This window comes from Cricetulus griseus, chromosome 2 (genome assembly GCF_003668045.3).
Source record: "Cricetulus griseus strain 17A/GY chromosome 2, alternate assembly CriGri-PICRH-1.0, whole genome shotgun sequence".
In the NCBI taxonomy this organism is placed as follows: domain Eukaryota; kingdom Metazoa; phylum Chordata; class Mammalia; order Rodentia; family Cricetidae; genus Cricetulus; species Cricetulus griseus.
Window position 1 is genome coordinate 9,843,313 of NC_048595.1, and position 13,697 is coordinate 9,857,009.

A 13,697-nucleotide genomic window follows, 5' to 3' on the forward strand; every position below is an offset into this window, starting at 1 on the left:
ATGTTTCTCAGGAGATCCCCCATGCATATGACATCCAGACACGCTGGAAAGCCTCCTTTGAGTTATTCTCTCTGCTGGGACTTCATTTATTTCCGTCTTGGAGTTTGCTACTGCTTCCCAGTGATAGTTTTGTTTACTTGTATAAAAAAATAAAAGCTACCTTGCTAATGTGATGGGCACATACGGTCTAGTACAAACTGGAACCTGGCACTCAGCAAGTGCTCAGTAATGATCAAGGACGGAAAAGGATTTCTCTCTCTTTGTATGTGGTGAGCTAAAATGTACCATGTGCATGTAGGAGCCCCTAGTGGCCAGAAGGGGGTGTTGGATCCCCTAGATCTAGAATTACAGATGGTTGTGAGGTGCCATGTGGGTGCTGGAAAGCAAACCAGGGGTCTCTGCAGGAGAAACAAATTATCTGAACTGAGGAGCCATCTCTTCAGCCCCCCCAACTTTTTGTCCTTTGGAGATAGGATCTCATGAAGTCCCCACTGGCCCTGAACACCTGACTCTCCAGCTTCTACCTCCAAAGTGCTAGGATTATAGGAGTGTCCCACCACATCTGGCTTTTAAGGTATACATTATAGACAATGAGCTAGTGGTTCCTTAAAATACCCTGGCAGTTCTTGTGAGCTTCTGGTCCAGGTTTGGCCCCCAACCCCACTCAATGTTGCCAACACAAATCATTTTGCATTAGCCCGCTGGGGCTCATGACATGTTTGCTTCATACTGTCTCTGAAGCAAAGTGCTGTCTCTGTCACCCCAGAAAACACTGTCTGTCACAGCCTATGTTCCAAGGAAATGTCACACATACCCTGAGGCCACTGATGCCACTGATGGAGGCTGTTCAAAGGCCAAGTCCCCGTGTTAGGTTTTTGTTCATTTGTTTTGTTTGTGAGATGGAGTCTCACTTGCACTATGTAGCCGAGCCTAACCTCAAACTTGAGGCGATCCTCCTGCCTCCACCTCCTGAGTGCTGGCTAGGATTACAGGCATGTGTTAGGGTGAGATACACACACACACACACACACACACACACACACACACACACACACACACACACACGGTTTCATTATGTAGTGTGTGGCCCCTGCCTGGCCTGGAACTCTCTGTGGGGTTCATAGAGCCCTATCTGCTTCCTTAGACTCAGAGTTTTGCCCATTTCTACCTCCTGAGTTCTGGGATTAAAGGAGTGTGGCATCACATCTATTTTTAATGTTTTTTGTTTTGTTTTGTTTTATGTTTTGGTTTTTTGAGACAGGGTTTCTCTGTGTAGCTTTGGAGCCTATCCTGGCACTCACTCTGGAGACCAGGCTGGCCTTGAACTCACAGAGATCTGCCTGCCTCTGCCTCCCTAGTGCTGGGATTAAAGGCGTGCACCACCAACGCCCAGCTATTTTTGATATTTTAATGTGGTTAATGAACACTTTGTTGGTCCGATGCAACCTGCTCATTGACCTCCTGGTTCCTGGGAGAATTTCCGAAAACTTCTTCAGCTGACAAGTCTAAGACCATACCAACACAGAAGATGACTCAGCTGTTGACTGAGGTGGAAATCTGGAAGGGGGACACCTGATGGCACTACAGAGGAAAGAACGACAGAGCAGAGTGGCCATCACAACTTGACACAAGGATTGTCTGTCTGCTGCAAGTTGTTACCTCCTAGGATAAGGGTTGGAGTCCAGGTGATGCCAGCATACATTTTCCCAACCTATTTACCAGTAGACTACAGGTACCCTTGATAATTCCAAGCTTTTATTCTTTTGTTAACACTTCATCTAAATATGATGTCTTGGTCTCCTTGAGCTGCTATTACCAAAAAAAAAAAAAAAAAAAAAGACATGAGGATTTATAAATAACAAACATTTATTTCTCACAGTTCTGGAGGCTAGTAATTGGAGGGTGGGGTACTAATACGGTTGAGTTCCATTTCCTGGTTCACAGATGGCTGCCCTCTCACTGGATCCTCACCTGGTGAAGGAGCAGGGAGGTCCCCAGAGTTTGTATTATCAGGGCACTAATTGCACTCCGAATGAATCCATTCTCATGACTGAGTCATATCCAAAGGGCCCTCTTCAAAACCCCCTGGAGCCGTGGGTCCCTAAAATACCCCCAGGAAGTTCTTGTGAACCTCTGCCTTGGGTATCTCAGCCCCCAGCCCAGCTCAGTGTTGCTGGCTCAAGTCATCTCACATTCGTCATGTTGGGTATTAGGCGTCAACACAACAATGCAGGGGAGACACAGACATTGTCTATTGCATGGACATTTGCTTGTTCTTGGTCTAACATCCCAAAGTTGCTGGGACCTTGTGTAGAGGAAAAGAATTCCTGCTCCCATGGAGAGTGAGCTGAACTTGAATCTCCACGGAGAGCTCTGCTGTCTTTTAGGAGGAAGATGACTCATGGGCCATAGTGCAGCTGGTAATAACAACAGCACAAACATCTCTGAGGTCAGAAGCTGCGTGAGCTCTCACTTCAGCTTGGGAAGGTCGGAAAGCTGTAAGCCATGAAGCCTGACTTGATTATCTTCACACACGTGAATGCCCCAGCCCGGTAGGTGGGCTCTGCTCAGGAATGACTCTCTCCATCCTTCCTGTATCTCTACTCTGCTGATTCTATGCTCTGGGATCGGCTGTCCCAGCAAATGCTTAGGCAAGCTCTATCCCTTTCATGGCCTGGAGGGATGGGAGGCTTCTGTCTTCAGCATCCCTGTCTCCCTTGGAGAGGTACCACTAGCTGGGTGTGGGAAAGCAAAGAGCAGGAAGAGGTGGCTCAGTCATCCTCGTCGTCATCCTCATCTTCTGTGTCCTTGTTAGGGGCACACCTCTGGAAACACTGCACCACAGTGGCCAGGAAGAAGCTGGAGATGATGGCGGCGATGGACACGGCCACACCGGAGAAGATGATGATGAACAGGTCTGTGAGGGACAGGCTGAATTTACACTCGCTAAAACTGGCTTCTGACAGCTCCCGCAGGGCCACCCTCCGGTCCTCCATGGGCAGCGAGCACTGGATGGCATCGAGGCCTGCGGAGAGACAGAATGAGAGAGGGTTAGGCTGCAGCCCAGGACTGCATAGAAGTACCTCATAGCAGGAACTCTCAACACTTCCTTTGGTAACATAACTTCACAGGTTCACATCTAGGCTTGGGAGCCCAGGCACTCAGCTCTGGGTGGATTTGTAAGGTGTACTTTTTCCAGGGTGAAAAGTGGAGACATTGTTTTGAGAGGAAGCTGAGCAACCATCACTCTTTGCTTACTTTTGGTGTCTTCAAATTCTAAGGAAAGCCTCTCCTGTTCTCTATTTCAGTGTTTCCAAGCTGCAAAGAGCTCACCCTCAACCCTTTCCTGGCATGTCTGAGAGTCAACTCTCTTTCTTCCAACTTTGTTACTTAACCCTCTTGTGTCCAGAAAACAGCATTCTCACTCATTGCCCAGCACCCCCAAACCACCCTTGGGGTTCTTACCAGTGTGCCTCTTCTTCTCCAGCTCAGAAACAAAATGGAGAAAGAATATTTGAGCTTCCTCCCTCCCTCAGTCCTGGAGCATCCCTTATACATCTATAGCCACCCCACCCATGCATTTCTCCATGGAAACAGTTGCCTAGCAACCATACTGCACTCTCTATTCTCCTTAAACAGATGGAGCTGCTTTAGAGTCTCAAGGATTTAGATGACCTAGAGCTCTTTGGGTTTTTTTTTCTTGTTTGTTTGTTTGTTTGTTTGGGGGGATTGTTGTTTTGTTTTGTTTTTAGGCAAGGTCTCACTGTATAGCCCTGGATGGCCTAGAACTCACTCTGTAGGCCAAACTGTTTTCAAACTCACAGAGATCCACCTGCCTCTGCTTCCCAAGTTCTGGGATTAAAAGTATGTGTCACCATGCCTGGCTTCCTTTTTTCCCCCCTTTTGTTTTTTCTAGACAGGGTTTCTCTGAGTAGCATTGGAGGCTGTCCTGGAAGAACTTCTTCAGCAGACAGTAGACCAGGCTGGCCTCAAACTCATATAGATCCACCTGCCTCTGCCTCCTGAATGCTGAGATTAAAGGCGTGCGTCACCACTGCCCGGCATTGTGTCTGGCTTCCTTATAATTACTGACACATTAATTTTACAAATTAATGATAATGACTTCCTATTCCTATATATACATATGCTGTACATTGATTCTGTCCACGCCACTGCTCCACTGCTTCTATTCACAGGCATTCTCTCTCTCTCTCTCTCTCTCTCTCTCTCTCTCTCTCTCTCTCTCTCTCTCTCTCTGTGTGTGTGTGTGTGTGTGTGTGTGTGTGTGTGTGTGTGTGTGTGTAGGTAGGGGCTATTCTAGAACTGCTGAATAGGCTGGAAATAGAAGGTCTCAAAGAGTAAGCAGTATGCACTTTTAGCTGCTGAGGCATCTCTCCAGCCCCTATTTGGTTAATTTTTTGAGACAGGGATTCGTCATATACTTGAGGCTGATCTGGAACTCACTATGTAAGCCCAGGCCTTGGTCTCCCAAGTGCTGGAATTACAGGAATGAGCCACCATATCCATTTTGATATCTACCCACTAGCCAAAGATACCCCCAAAACAAGAAAAAAAAAAGAGTCCTGCCTGGGGCATGAACACGAGCTCTAACAGCCACCGGCGACATGTAGCCCTCAAGCACGTGGCAGGTCACAGTTCAGCTAGTCAGTAGCCCAGCCTCGGGTACCCATTGCACGCACCTCCGAGCCCATTCTTCCCAGGTTGCGGCTTCCGAGTCAGTTCTGATCTCCACGCTGCTCTTTGTGCCTGGAGATTAGCCTTGGCATTTTTACAAAGCGACGTTTTTAGAAAATGTCATTTCACATTTCTCTGTGGCTGGAAGAAAAGGGCTTATTTGGGAAAACACTACACGACCCATCAGGAGTGGAGGCTGGGACTGCGCTCAGATGTGGTAAGACACCCCAACTTAATGGCTTCCCTAAAAATCCCAGAAGGCAGACAAACAAGAGGAACTGGACAAAGATGGTTGGCTGGGTGGACAGGGCCAGGCAGAAGAGGGTGGAGATCTGTCCCCGAAGCCATCTGCAGCAGCGCCTGCAACCGGTGCAGGGCTCCAATGTTGGGGTCCGTGACTTCAGGCTTCCCTTCCCGCTTTAACAATATCCTACCATAGACTGCGTCTCTCAACCTGGCACTGCTTTGTTTTGGGTTTATTGCTGTTGTTTGACAGTTTAATATATGTATATAATGCATTTAGTCATTTTCACACACACCCCATTCCCACTCTCCCCTCTCCAGAACCTTGCTTCCCAGCAAGTGCCCCACCTTTCCCACGTCTTCTTCCGTGTGTGTGTGTGTGTGTGTGTGTGTGTGTGTGTGTGTGTGTGTCTGAAATAAAGGTCAGAAATTCAGAAATATCACATCTGGAGCAGGAGTTACAGGCAGCCGAGAACTGCCTGATGTGGAAGCTGGGAATTGAACTCTGGTCCCCTGGAAGAGCCATGCACTCTCCTAACTAATGAACTATCTTTCAAGCACCTTGGGTTTTGTTTTGGAGTCTCATGTAGCCCAGACTAGCCTTGAACATATGCAGCCAAGAATGACCTCCAGCTTCTAATTCACCTGCTTCCACCTCTGGAAGTGCTAGGGTTATAGGCACGCTCCACCATGCCTGGTAAATACAGTGCTGAGGAGGGAGCCCAGGGCTTCCTGCGTGCTAGCCACGCACTCTACCACCTGAGCTGCATGCTACCCCCAAACCCAGCACTGTTGGCATGTGGGATAGGACTCCTGGCCTTGGCTTGAGCCGTGTTTAGGATAGTTGATATCCCATCCTCTTTACAGATGCCAGCAGCACCCTAGACAGTGGGGCAATTCAAAGCATCCTCAGGAGCCAGGTGAGTTTGTATTCTCAGCACTTGGGAAGTGGAGCCATGAGGATCAGAAGTTTAAGGCCAATCTTAGCTGCATACTGAGGTCTACATGAAATCCTGTCTCAAGCAAGCAAGCAAAAAAAAAAAAAAAAAAGACCTGAAAGGTATCTTATTTAAGTTCTTAGCCCACCATTTGAATATGGTAAGTATGTATACAATCTTTCTTTCTTTTATATTTTTATTTATTTTTATTTTATGTGATATGCCTCTATGTATACCATGTGCATGTCATGCCCTCAGAGGCCATGAGAGGGCATCAGATCTCCCGGAACTAGAGCAGTGGGTGGCTGTGAGCTAACACACTGGTGCTGGGAACCAGACCCAGGTCCTCTGCAAGGGCAGCCAGTGCTCTTAACCTTTAAACCATCTCTCCCGATTCAGTTCATATGGTTTCCAAAACACTAACCAAAAACACCTTGAAGAGGAATGGTTTATTTGGCTTTCAGGTTACACTCCATTATCAGAGAAGCCAGGGCAGGAGCTCAAGGCAGGAGCATAAAGGCAGGAGCTAAAGCAGAGGCCATGGAGGGATACTGCTCGCTGGCTTGCTTTCCATGACTTGCTCAGCCTGCTTTCTCATACAGCCTAGGACCACCAGTCCAGGGGTGGCACTTCCCACAGTAGGCTGGGCCCTCCCCTGTCAATCATCCACCAAGAAAATTCCCTAAAGACATGCCCACAGGCCAATCTGATTGAGGCAGTTTCTAACTTGGCATTTCTTTTGCCCGGATGACTCTAGCTTGTGTCAAGTTGACATACACTTAACCAAGATGTGTAACTGTTAGATGTGCCACTCTCCCTTGAAGAGCCCACACTTGGGTATATCTTACTTTCTGTGATTCCTGGAGCACATGCTCTTAGGTGTGTCTCGTCTGTCCTGCTGAGTCCCCTTCTCTTCTAACCTGCACACTTAAATCTATATTAAAATATCTTTAATAAAAATCTCCAAATCAGCTTCATAAACTGGCCCATCCTGGAATTCTTTTCTGTGTTGAATCAAAAATCCTGGGTTTACCTGACTGGGGGTCCCTAAAAGCTGGAGAGAACTTCTGCCAGTAGCTGAGAGTGACAATGGGGGGACTATGTCTCCTGTGCCTCCACTGACAATTCCACATGGTGTGGACTTGCATTATTTCTCTATAGCTGCTTCAGTAACAACCCATAAACAGGACCACCCAAACTAGTTGTAGCTGGTTATGGTGGCTCACACCTGTAACCCCAGGGTACTCAGGAAGCTGGGGTAGCCTGAGCTACACAGAGAGATCTTGTCTCAAAGCAGAATTTAAAAAGCAAAACAGGAGCCAGGCATTAGTGGCGCACACCTTCAATCCCAGCACTTGGGAGGCAGAGGCAGGCTGATCTCTATGAGTTCAAGGCCAGCCTGGTCTACAGAGCTAGTTCCAGGACAGCCAGAGCTGTTATACAGAGAAACCTTGTCTCAAACAAGAACAAAAACAAAACAAAAGGCTGGGGGTATAGCTCAGAAATAGAGCTCTTCTTGCCTGACATGCACAAGGCCTGTGTTCAATCCCCAGGACCACACACAACAAACAAAACAGGTTCAATCTAGAGCAGAGTAGAACATCGGACATCATGATACATGCCTGAAATCTAATTTGACACAGCCTGGAGTCACCTGGAAGACGGGAACCTCATTGAGGAATTGCCTCCAGCATCTCTGAGGCATCTTTGTGGAAGATTTTCTTTATTGGTGATTGATGGTGCTGTCTCTGGGCTTATGGTCCTGGGTGTATAAGAAAGCAGGTTGAAGCCTAATCCCAGCACTCGGGAGGCAGAGGCAGGCGGATCTCTGTGAGTTTGTGGCCAGCCTGGTCTCCAGAGTGAGTTCCAGGATAGCCAGAACTACAGAGAAACCCTCTCTGGGGAAAACAAAACAAAAATAAGGAAGGAAGGAAAGAAAGAAGGAAGAAAGGGAGGGAGGGAAGGAGGAACGGAGGGAGGGAGGGAGGGACGGAGGGACGGAGGGACGGAGGGAGGGAGAAAGAAAAAAAGAAAGAAAGAAAGAAAGAAAGAAAGGAAGGAAGGAAGGAAGGAAGGAAGGAAGGAAGGAAGGAAGCTGAGCAAACCATGGGGAGTGAGCCAGTAAGTGGCGATGTCCTCTGAAATCTCTGCTTCAGTTACTGCCTTTACTTCCCGGATGAGACTGTAACCTGTAAGCCAAATAAATCCTTTCCTCCCCAGACTGGTTTTCGTTGGTATTTTATCACAGCAACAGAAACCAAATTAGAAATGATAGCCAAAGCCATCCTTTGGTCTATATCCACACACATAACACATATACCTATATGTACATATGTATGTACATATATAAACACACACACACACACACACACACACACACACACACACACACACACACACACACGTACAGCCTCAGGCACACGCACATCCTCTCCCAGCCAGCAGACAGCACACAACCACAATGGGGTTAGTGCCTCTCTGCGCCAGGACAACACTTAAGTTCAAAGGAAAGTGGAGCCCAGTTGGTCCATCAGCCTTTCCTGCTGCCCCTCCCAGTGGGGTTCTGCTCTCCAACCCCCCAGAGCTATCTTCCCCTCACTATGGGCTTGTTTGAGGTTTTAGTTATTTTTGAGACAGGGTCTTACTATGTAGCCAAAGTTGGCTTCCCCCAGGCAATCCTCCTACCTCTCCCTGCATGGCATTTGTCAACCACACCCAGTTTACAGTGCCAGCGATGGAACCCAGGGCTTCCTGCATGCCATGCAAGCAGTCTACCAGCTGAGCTGCAGTCCTGCCTTTTTCTGAGTCCACTTCTTCAGCTCTAAGGACCAGCTGGCATCCTTCCATCAATAACCTTGCCTGTGTACCCAGTCAGGGCTGGTTCCTCTTGCTTATGCCCGCTGGTCCTGGGAGGGGTTATGGGAAATGGAATTCAAGGATGAGTTAGTCCCTGTCCTGACAGCTACTGTCCCGAAATCACACATGATCTGCAGCTGCTCAGATGTCCTGCAAAACCGCCATCTTGGAGGCACATTTGCTTCGGGGGGGCCATAGGAAAGACGTTTGTGCAGATCTTCTCCCCTCCTGGGGTGACTTCCTTGTGGGCAGCTTAAGTGACCTCCTGACTTCTTCCTTGCAGTTTTTCTTTCTTCTACCCATTCATCACACCAGCCAGCTCAATCCTGTTCTGGCCTAGCTTCTCTCTTGGGATGGGTATCTCGCTGCTGTGAGTGGTGGGGACCTCCTCCCACCCGCACCCCCAGGCTCCATCCCCTTGAATGATGACTTCTCCCCACAGCTGACACCTGAGTGGCGAGGGTGACAAACTGCCATCCTAGAAATAGATAGTGACACAGCAGATGGTGGATTGAGATTAATCTCTCAAGCCTGGCCCGGCCCCTCGCCAATGAACAGGGCTGGCCCAGATCTCTCAGGGGGCCTTTCTCCAGCTCTGGCCTCCGGAGAGCCTCTCAGTGTGAGTGGCCACAGGCTCCCCTAAGCACTTCTGTTGTTAAAGACAGGTCTCTGCTTTCCTAATTCTGCTTATTAGGCAAAGCCTGCACACACACACACACACACACACACACACACACACACACACACACACACCAGACACCAGCCATAAATGAACAGAAGGCAGATGCAAGAAGTCCTAAATACAATTTGCACAACGGTTTAGACATTTCTAAGTCCTGTTCTAGGTGTAAACATTCACAAATCTGTCTGGTAGAAATATCTCCAGCCTCGTGTTTGGTGACCGTATTGGAAATGTCCATTCGCCAAATACAACATACCACTTTCAGGCGTTGGTCTCACTGTCTCCAAAGCTGGTACCAAACTCTTGGCATCAGGAGATTCTCCCACTTCAGCCTCCCGAATCTTGGGACTATAGAATAAAATGCACCTTGGAAGCTAGAGAGATGATTGGATGCTAAATGAGCTTGCTGTGCAAGCATGACGAGCTGAGTTCAAATCTCCAAAGACTATATATATATACTTTTTTTTTCAAAAGGTAGGTGAGGCTGTTCGTGCACTTGTAATCCCAGCAGCAACATTTTTAAGACAGGAATAGCCACATGCACTCTTGTAAGACAAGTGCTTCAGGAGACAGAGACAGGTAAATGGCTAGAGCTTGCTAGCTACCAGCCTAGCCTAAATTCTGTGAGAGACTGTGCCTAAAGGAAACAGGTAGATCATGACATCGGTTATACTCTGGCCTCTGAATGTACTTTCTAGCTAGGGTGTATGTACTGCAAGTATATAGCATGCACTCACACACACACACACACACACACACACACACACACACACACACACCACATGAAGAGATGTACAAAGATACACATTTAATGGCTGTAGGGTATTTTATGGTAGAGGAGTCAAGATCTTCTTACTCTTTTCCCAGATAGTCCCAGGACTGTGCTTTCTCCTGTTAAGCTTTGTGCTACGTTTTATTTTTGTATTGTGGGTGGAGGGTGTTTGGCACAATGCACGTGTGGAGGCCAGAGGACAACATGCAGGGGTCAGTTCTCTCCTTCCACCAGGTAGGTCCCAGGGATCAAACTCAGGTCACCAGGCATGGCAGCAATGGTGCTTACCACCTGTAAGGTGAGCTCCAGCTCTCACTTCCCTCTCTGCCTCTCATCTGTAAGGTGAAGCCAACCCTTTCTCCCCAGGATGGTTTCATGGTATTTATCATGGCCATAGAAAGCTAAATAGGACAGTCACCTAGACTTTGGCCTGGACCCCAAGTCTCCTGATACTCTGATTAGTGTATTTCCAGGCACCTGTTCTCTGTCATCCTGACCTTCTGAAGAAGGTGTGTGTGCTGTGGTCTCAGCCGGAGCTATTTGGTGCCACAGAGGAATGCTGCACAGGAGCCTGTGAGGCTCACTCCTCACCTGGGGTGCCAAGGAACACAGGCTCTAATTTCCAATAGTGCTAACTTTTGTTTTCTACTGCCACTTTCATTAAATATCCAGCATCACACAGGGGAAAATTCCCAATTATCCTCCCTGTCTCGGCCGGCAGACACTCCGTCTGATTAAATAATAAGCTGATTTCATGGAGCGAAGGATGTATGGGCAGTATCAGGTCAAGGGCTCATCCTGGAGCACCCTGGCCCCGTACAGCCAGAGCTTCCTATAGCTTCAAACAGAAACTGTCCCCATCCAATGCCCACTGCTCAGCCCCTGGCCACCCCCTCTTCTTCCTCTTCTGTGAATTTCATCTCCTTGTTCCTCTACAAATGTGGAACTAACTGTCTAGGACTTGTCTTAATTAGGGTTGCTATTGCTGTGACGAAACACCGTGGCCAAAAGCATCCTGGGGAGGAAAATGATTTATTTCATTCATGGTCCATATAACAGTTCATCATCAAAAACGCTGTGGGCAGGAACCCAAGTAGGGCAGGAACTTGGAGGCAGGAGCTGATGCAGAGGCCATGGAGGGTGCTGCTTACCGGCTTGCTCAGCCTGCTTTCCTATGGAATCCAGGGCCACCAGCCCAGGGATGGCACCACCCACAATGGGCTGGGTCCTCCCCCATCAGTCACTAATAAGAAAATGTCTTATAGCCTACAACCTATAGCCTTATGGAGGCATTTTCTCAATTGAGGTTCCCTCCTCTAGCTTGTGTCAAGTTGACGTAAAACTAGCCAGCACAGGTGTAGCATGAGTTCTAATAGGTCTTAATAATATAAAAACAAGAGTCAGAAAACAGACTAAATTTATTGATAAGATCTATTAGGATCCAGGACTTATCATTTTGTGTCTCATTTATTTCCTTTTTTTATTTGTTTGGTTGGTGCCTTGCTTTTGAGACAGGGTCTCATTATGCAGCTCTGGCTGTCCTGGAACTCATTATGTAGACCAGGCTGACCTCAATCTCACAGAGATCTATTCATCTCTGTCTCCTGAGTGCTGGGATTAAAGTGTTCATCACAGTGCCCATCTTAAATTTTTTTCTTTTTTCTTTTTAAAATTTATTTATTATGTATACAACATTCTGCTTCCATGTATATCTGCACACCAGATGATGGCACCAGATCTCACAGTGGATGGTTGTGAGCCACCATGTGGTTGCTGGGAACTGAACTCAGGACCTCTGGAAGAGCAGTTAGTGCTCTTAACCTCTGAGCCATCTCTCCAGCCCCTTAAAATTTTTTTTAACATACAACTTTAATAGTAAAAGGATTCTGGTTGGTTATTTTTTATTTTATGTGTATGAGTTTTCACCCACATGAATGCAAGTGCAATGTACTTGGGGGCCAGAAGAAGGCATTGGATCCACTGGAGTTACAGATGGCTGTGAGCCACCATGTGGGTGCTAGGAACTAGACCCAGGTCCTCTGCAAGAGCAGCCAGTGCTCTTAGCTGCTGGGCCATCTCTCAGGCCTCTGGAGGTTCTTGTTTGTTTGTTTTGTTGCTCGATTGCTTTTGGGGGTTGTAGGGAGAGACCCCAATACCTGTAACCATGACCACCCCGGCTGGGCATGGTCACAGGTATATAGATGGATGTAGTAGGATAAAGGGCAAGGAGAAGCCGGGCTCACTCTCTCTAGGGGTTCAGCCAGCTTTTGGAAGCATCTGGGACCAGACTTCTTGGAGTGCCAAATCTGGTTACTGGTTCCTCGTGTGAGTACATTTTCCCAATAAATTACCAGGTAATAACCTATCTGGGGTTTGAATCTGTTCCTCATCAGGGGGTTGTCTTTAATTTTTAATTATCATCAGGTAATACATATCTGATCCCCCACCCCTGACTGATATTGAAGCTTGTTACTTTTATAATCAAGAAAACTGCTTTTATTTTAGTTTTAGAAAAAAAGAGAGTCACCTTGGAGCTGTCTAGGACAAAGTACCCCGTGACTTTCAGGCAAGCTTTGGCTTTTCTCTTTCATCTGGATGACAGTAATCCCCATTCATTTGCCCGAGGCAAGCCTGCTTGACATCAGAAAATCAAGGCAGTTTCTGGGACTTAGGTTGGGCTCTCCGACTGGCCCTGAGTTGAGCCAGATAGCAAATTGGGTTAAATGATATGGTACAGGAGCTGAATAAGCACCCTGTCTGCCATGGCACCCTCTCACAGAAGGACTCTGCCCACAAAGGTGCCCACTGGGAATCCCAGCCCTCAAGAGCCCAGACACCCCAGGCAGATCTGTTGGCTTCTCTCTAGGAGACTTTCCTGGGGAGATGGAGCTAGACAGAGCCAACGCACTTCTGCTTAATTCTGCCATATCTACCTTCCTCCCGGCCCACACCCTACATCTCCCTGTGTCAAGGTCACAGGACCATAGACTCAAGCATCTCCATGATGGTATTGAGGGCTATGACCATTGAGGACACATGACCACGGCTAGAAAGGGAAGGCACAAGAAGAGGCCTGGCCGAATCAGCCTCCGTGATGAGACCCATTGGCACCTTTCCCAACATTTGCTCTCTTCCACCTGGTATAGACTGTGTCACCTACTCCATGCACCCCCAAAGCCAGGCATACAGTCCTGCATCTGCCAGCTTCTATCTCTCAGTCCCAGTGACCATCTTCCACCATGGCTCCAGGAACAAGGCTAGGGACTGCATATGAATGGGCCTTCTGTGATGGCATCTCAGGCTGCTGGGCACATGTCCACACAGTGCGTGTACATCCTTAAGAAAATATTTGCACAGCCAGGCACAGTGGTGTACAAAGAGGCAGAGACAAGTGGATCTCTATGAATTCAAGGCCAGCCTGCCCTACTCAGCAAGTTCCGAGCTAGCCAGAGTTACCTGGTGAGACCTTGTCTCCAAACCAAATAAATAAACAGAAGTAAATAAAAAGAAA

At 47.8% G+C, this 13,697-nt stretch overlaps 1 protein-coding gene across 1 annotated transcript in view; it reads right to left on the minus strand.

Moving 5' to 3' along the window:
• Positions 1–2,771: 2,771 nt before the first annotated feature.
• LOC113833884 (leucine-rich repeat-containing protein 38-like) overlaps positions 2,772–13,697 on the minus strand; it is a 19,832-nt gene continuing 8,906 nt past the window's right edge. Inside the window, 1 exon segment of the mRNA XM_027399976.2 lies at positions 2,772–3,025. Coding sequence (XP_027255777.1) covers positions 2,772–3,025 — 254 coding nt within the window.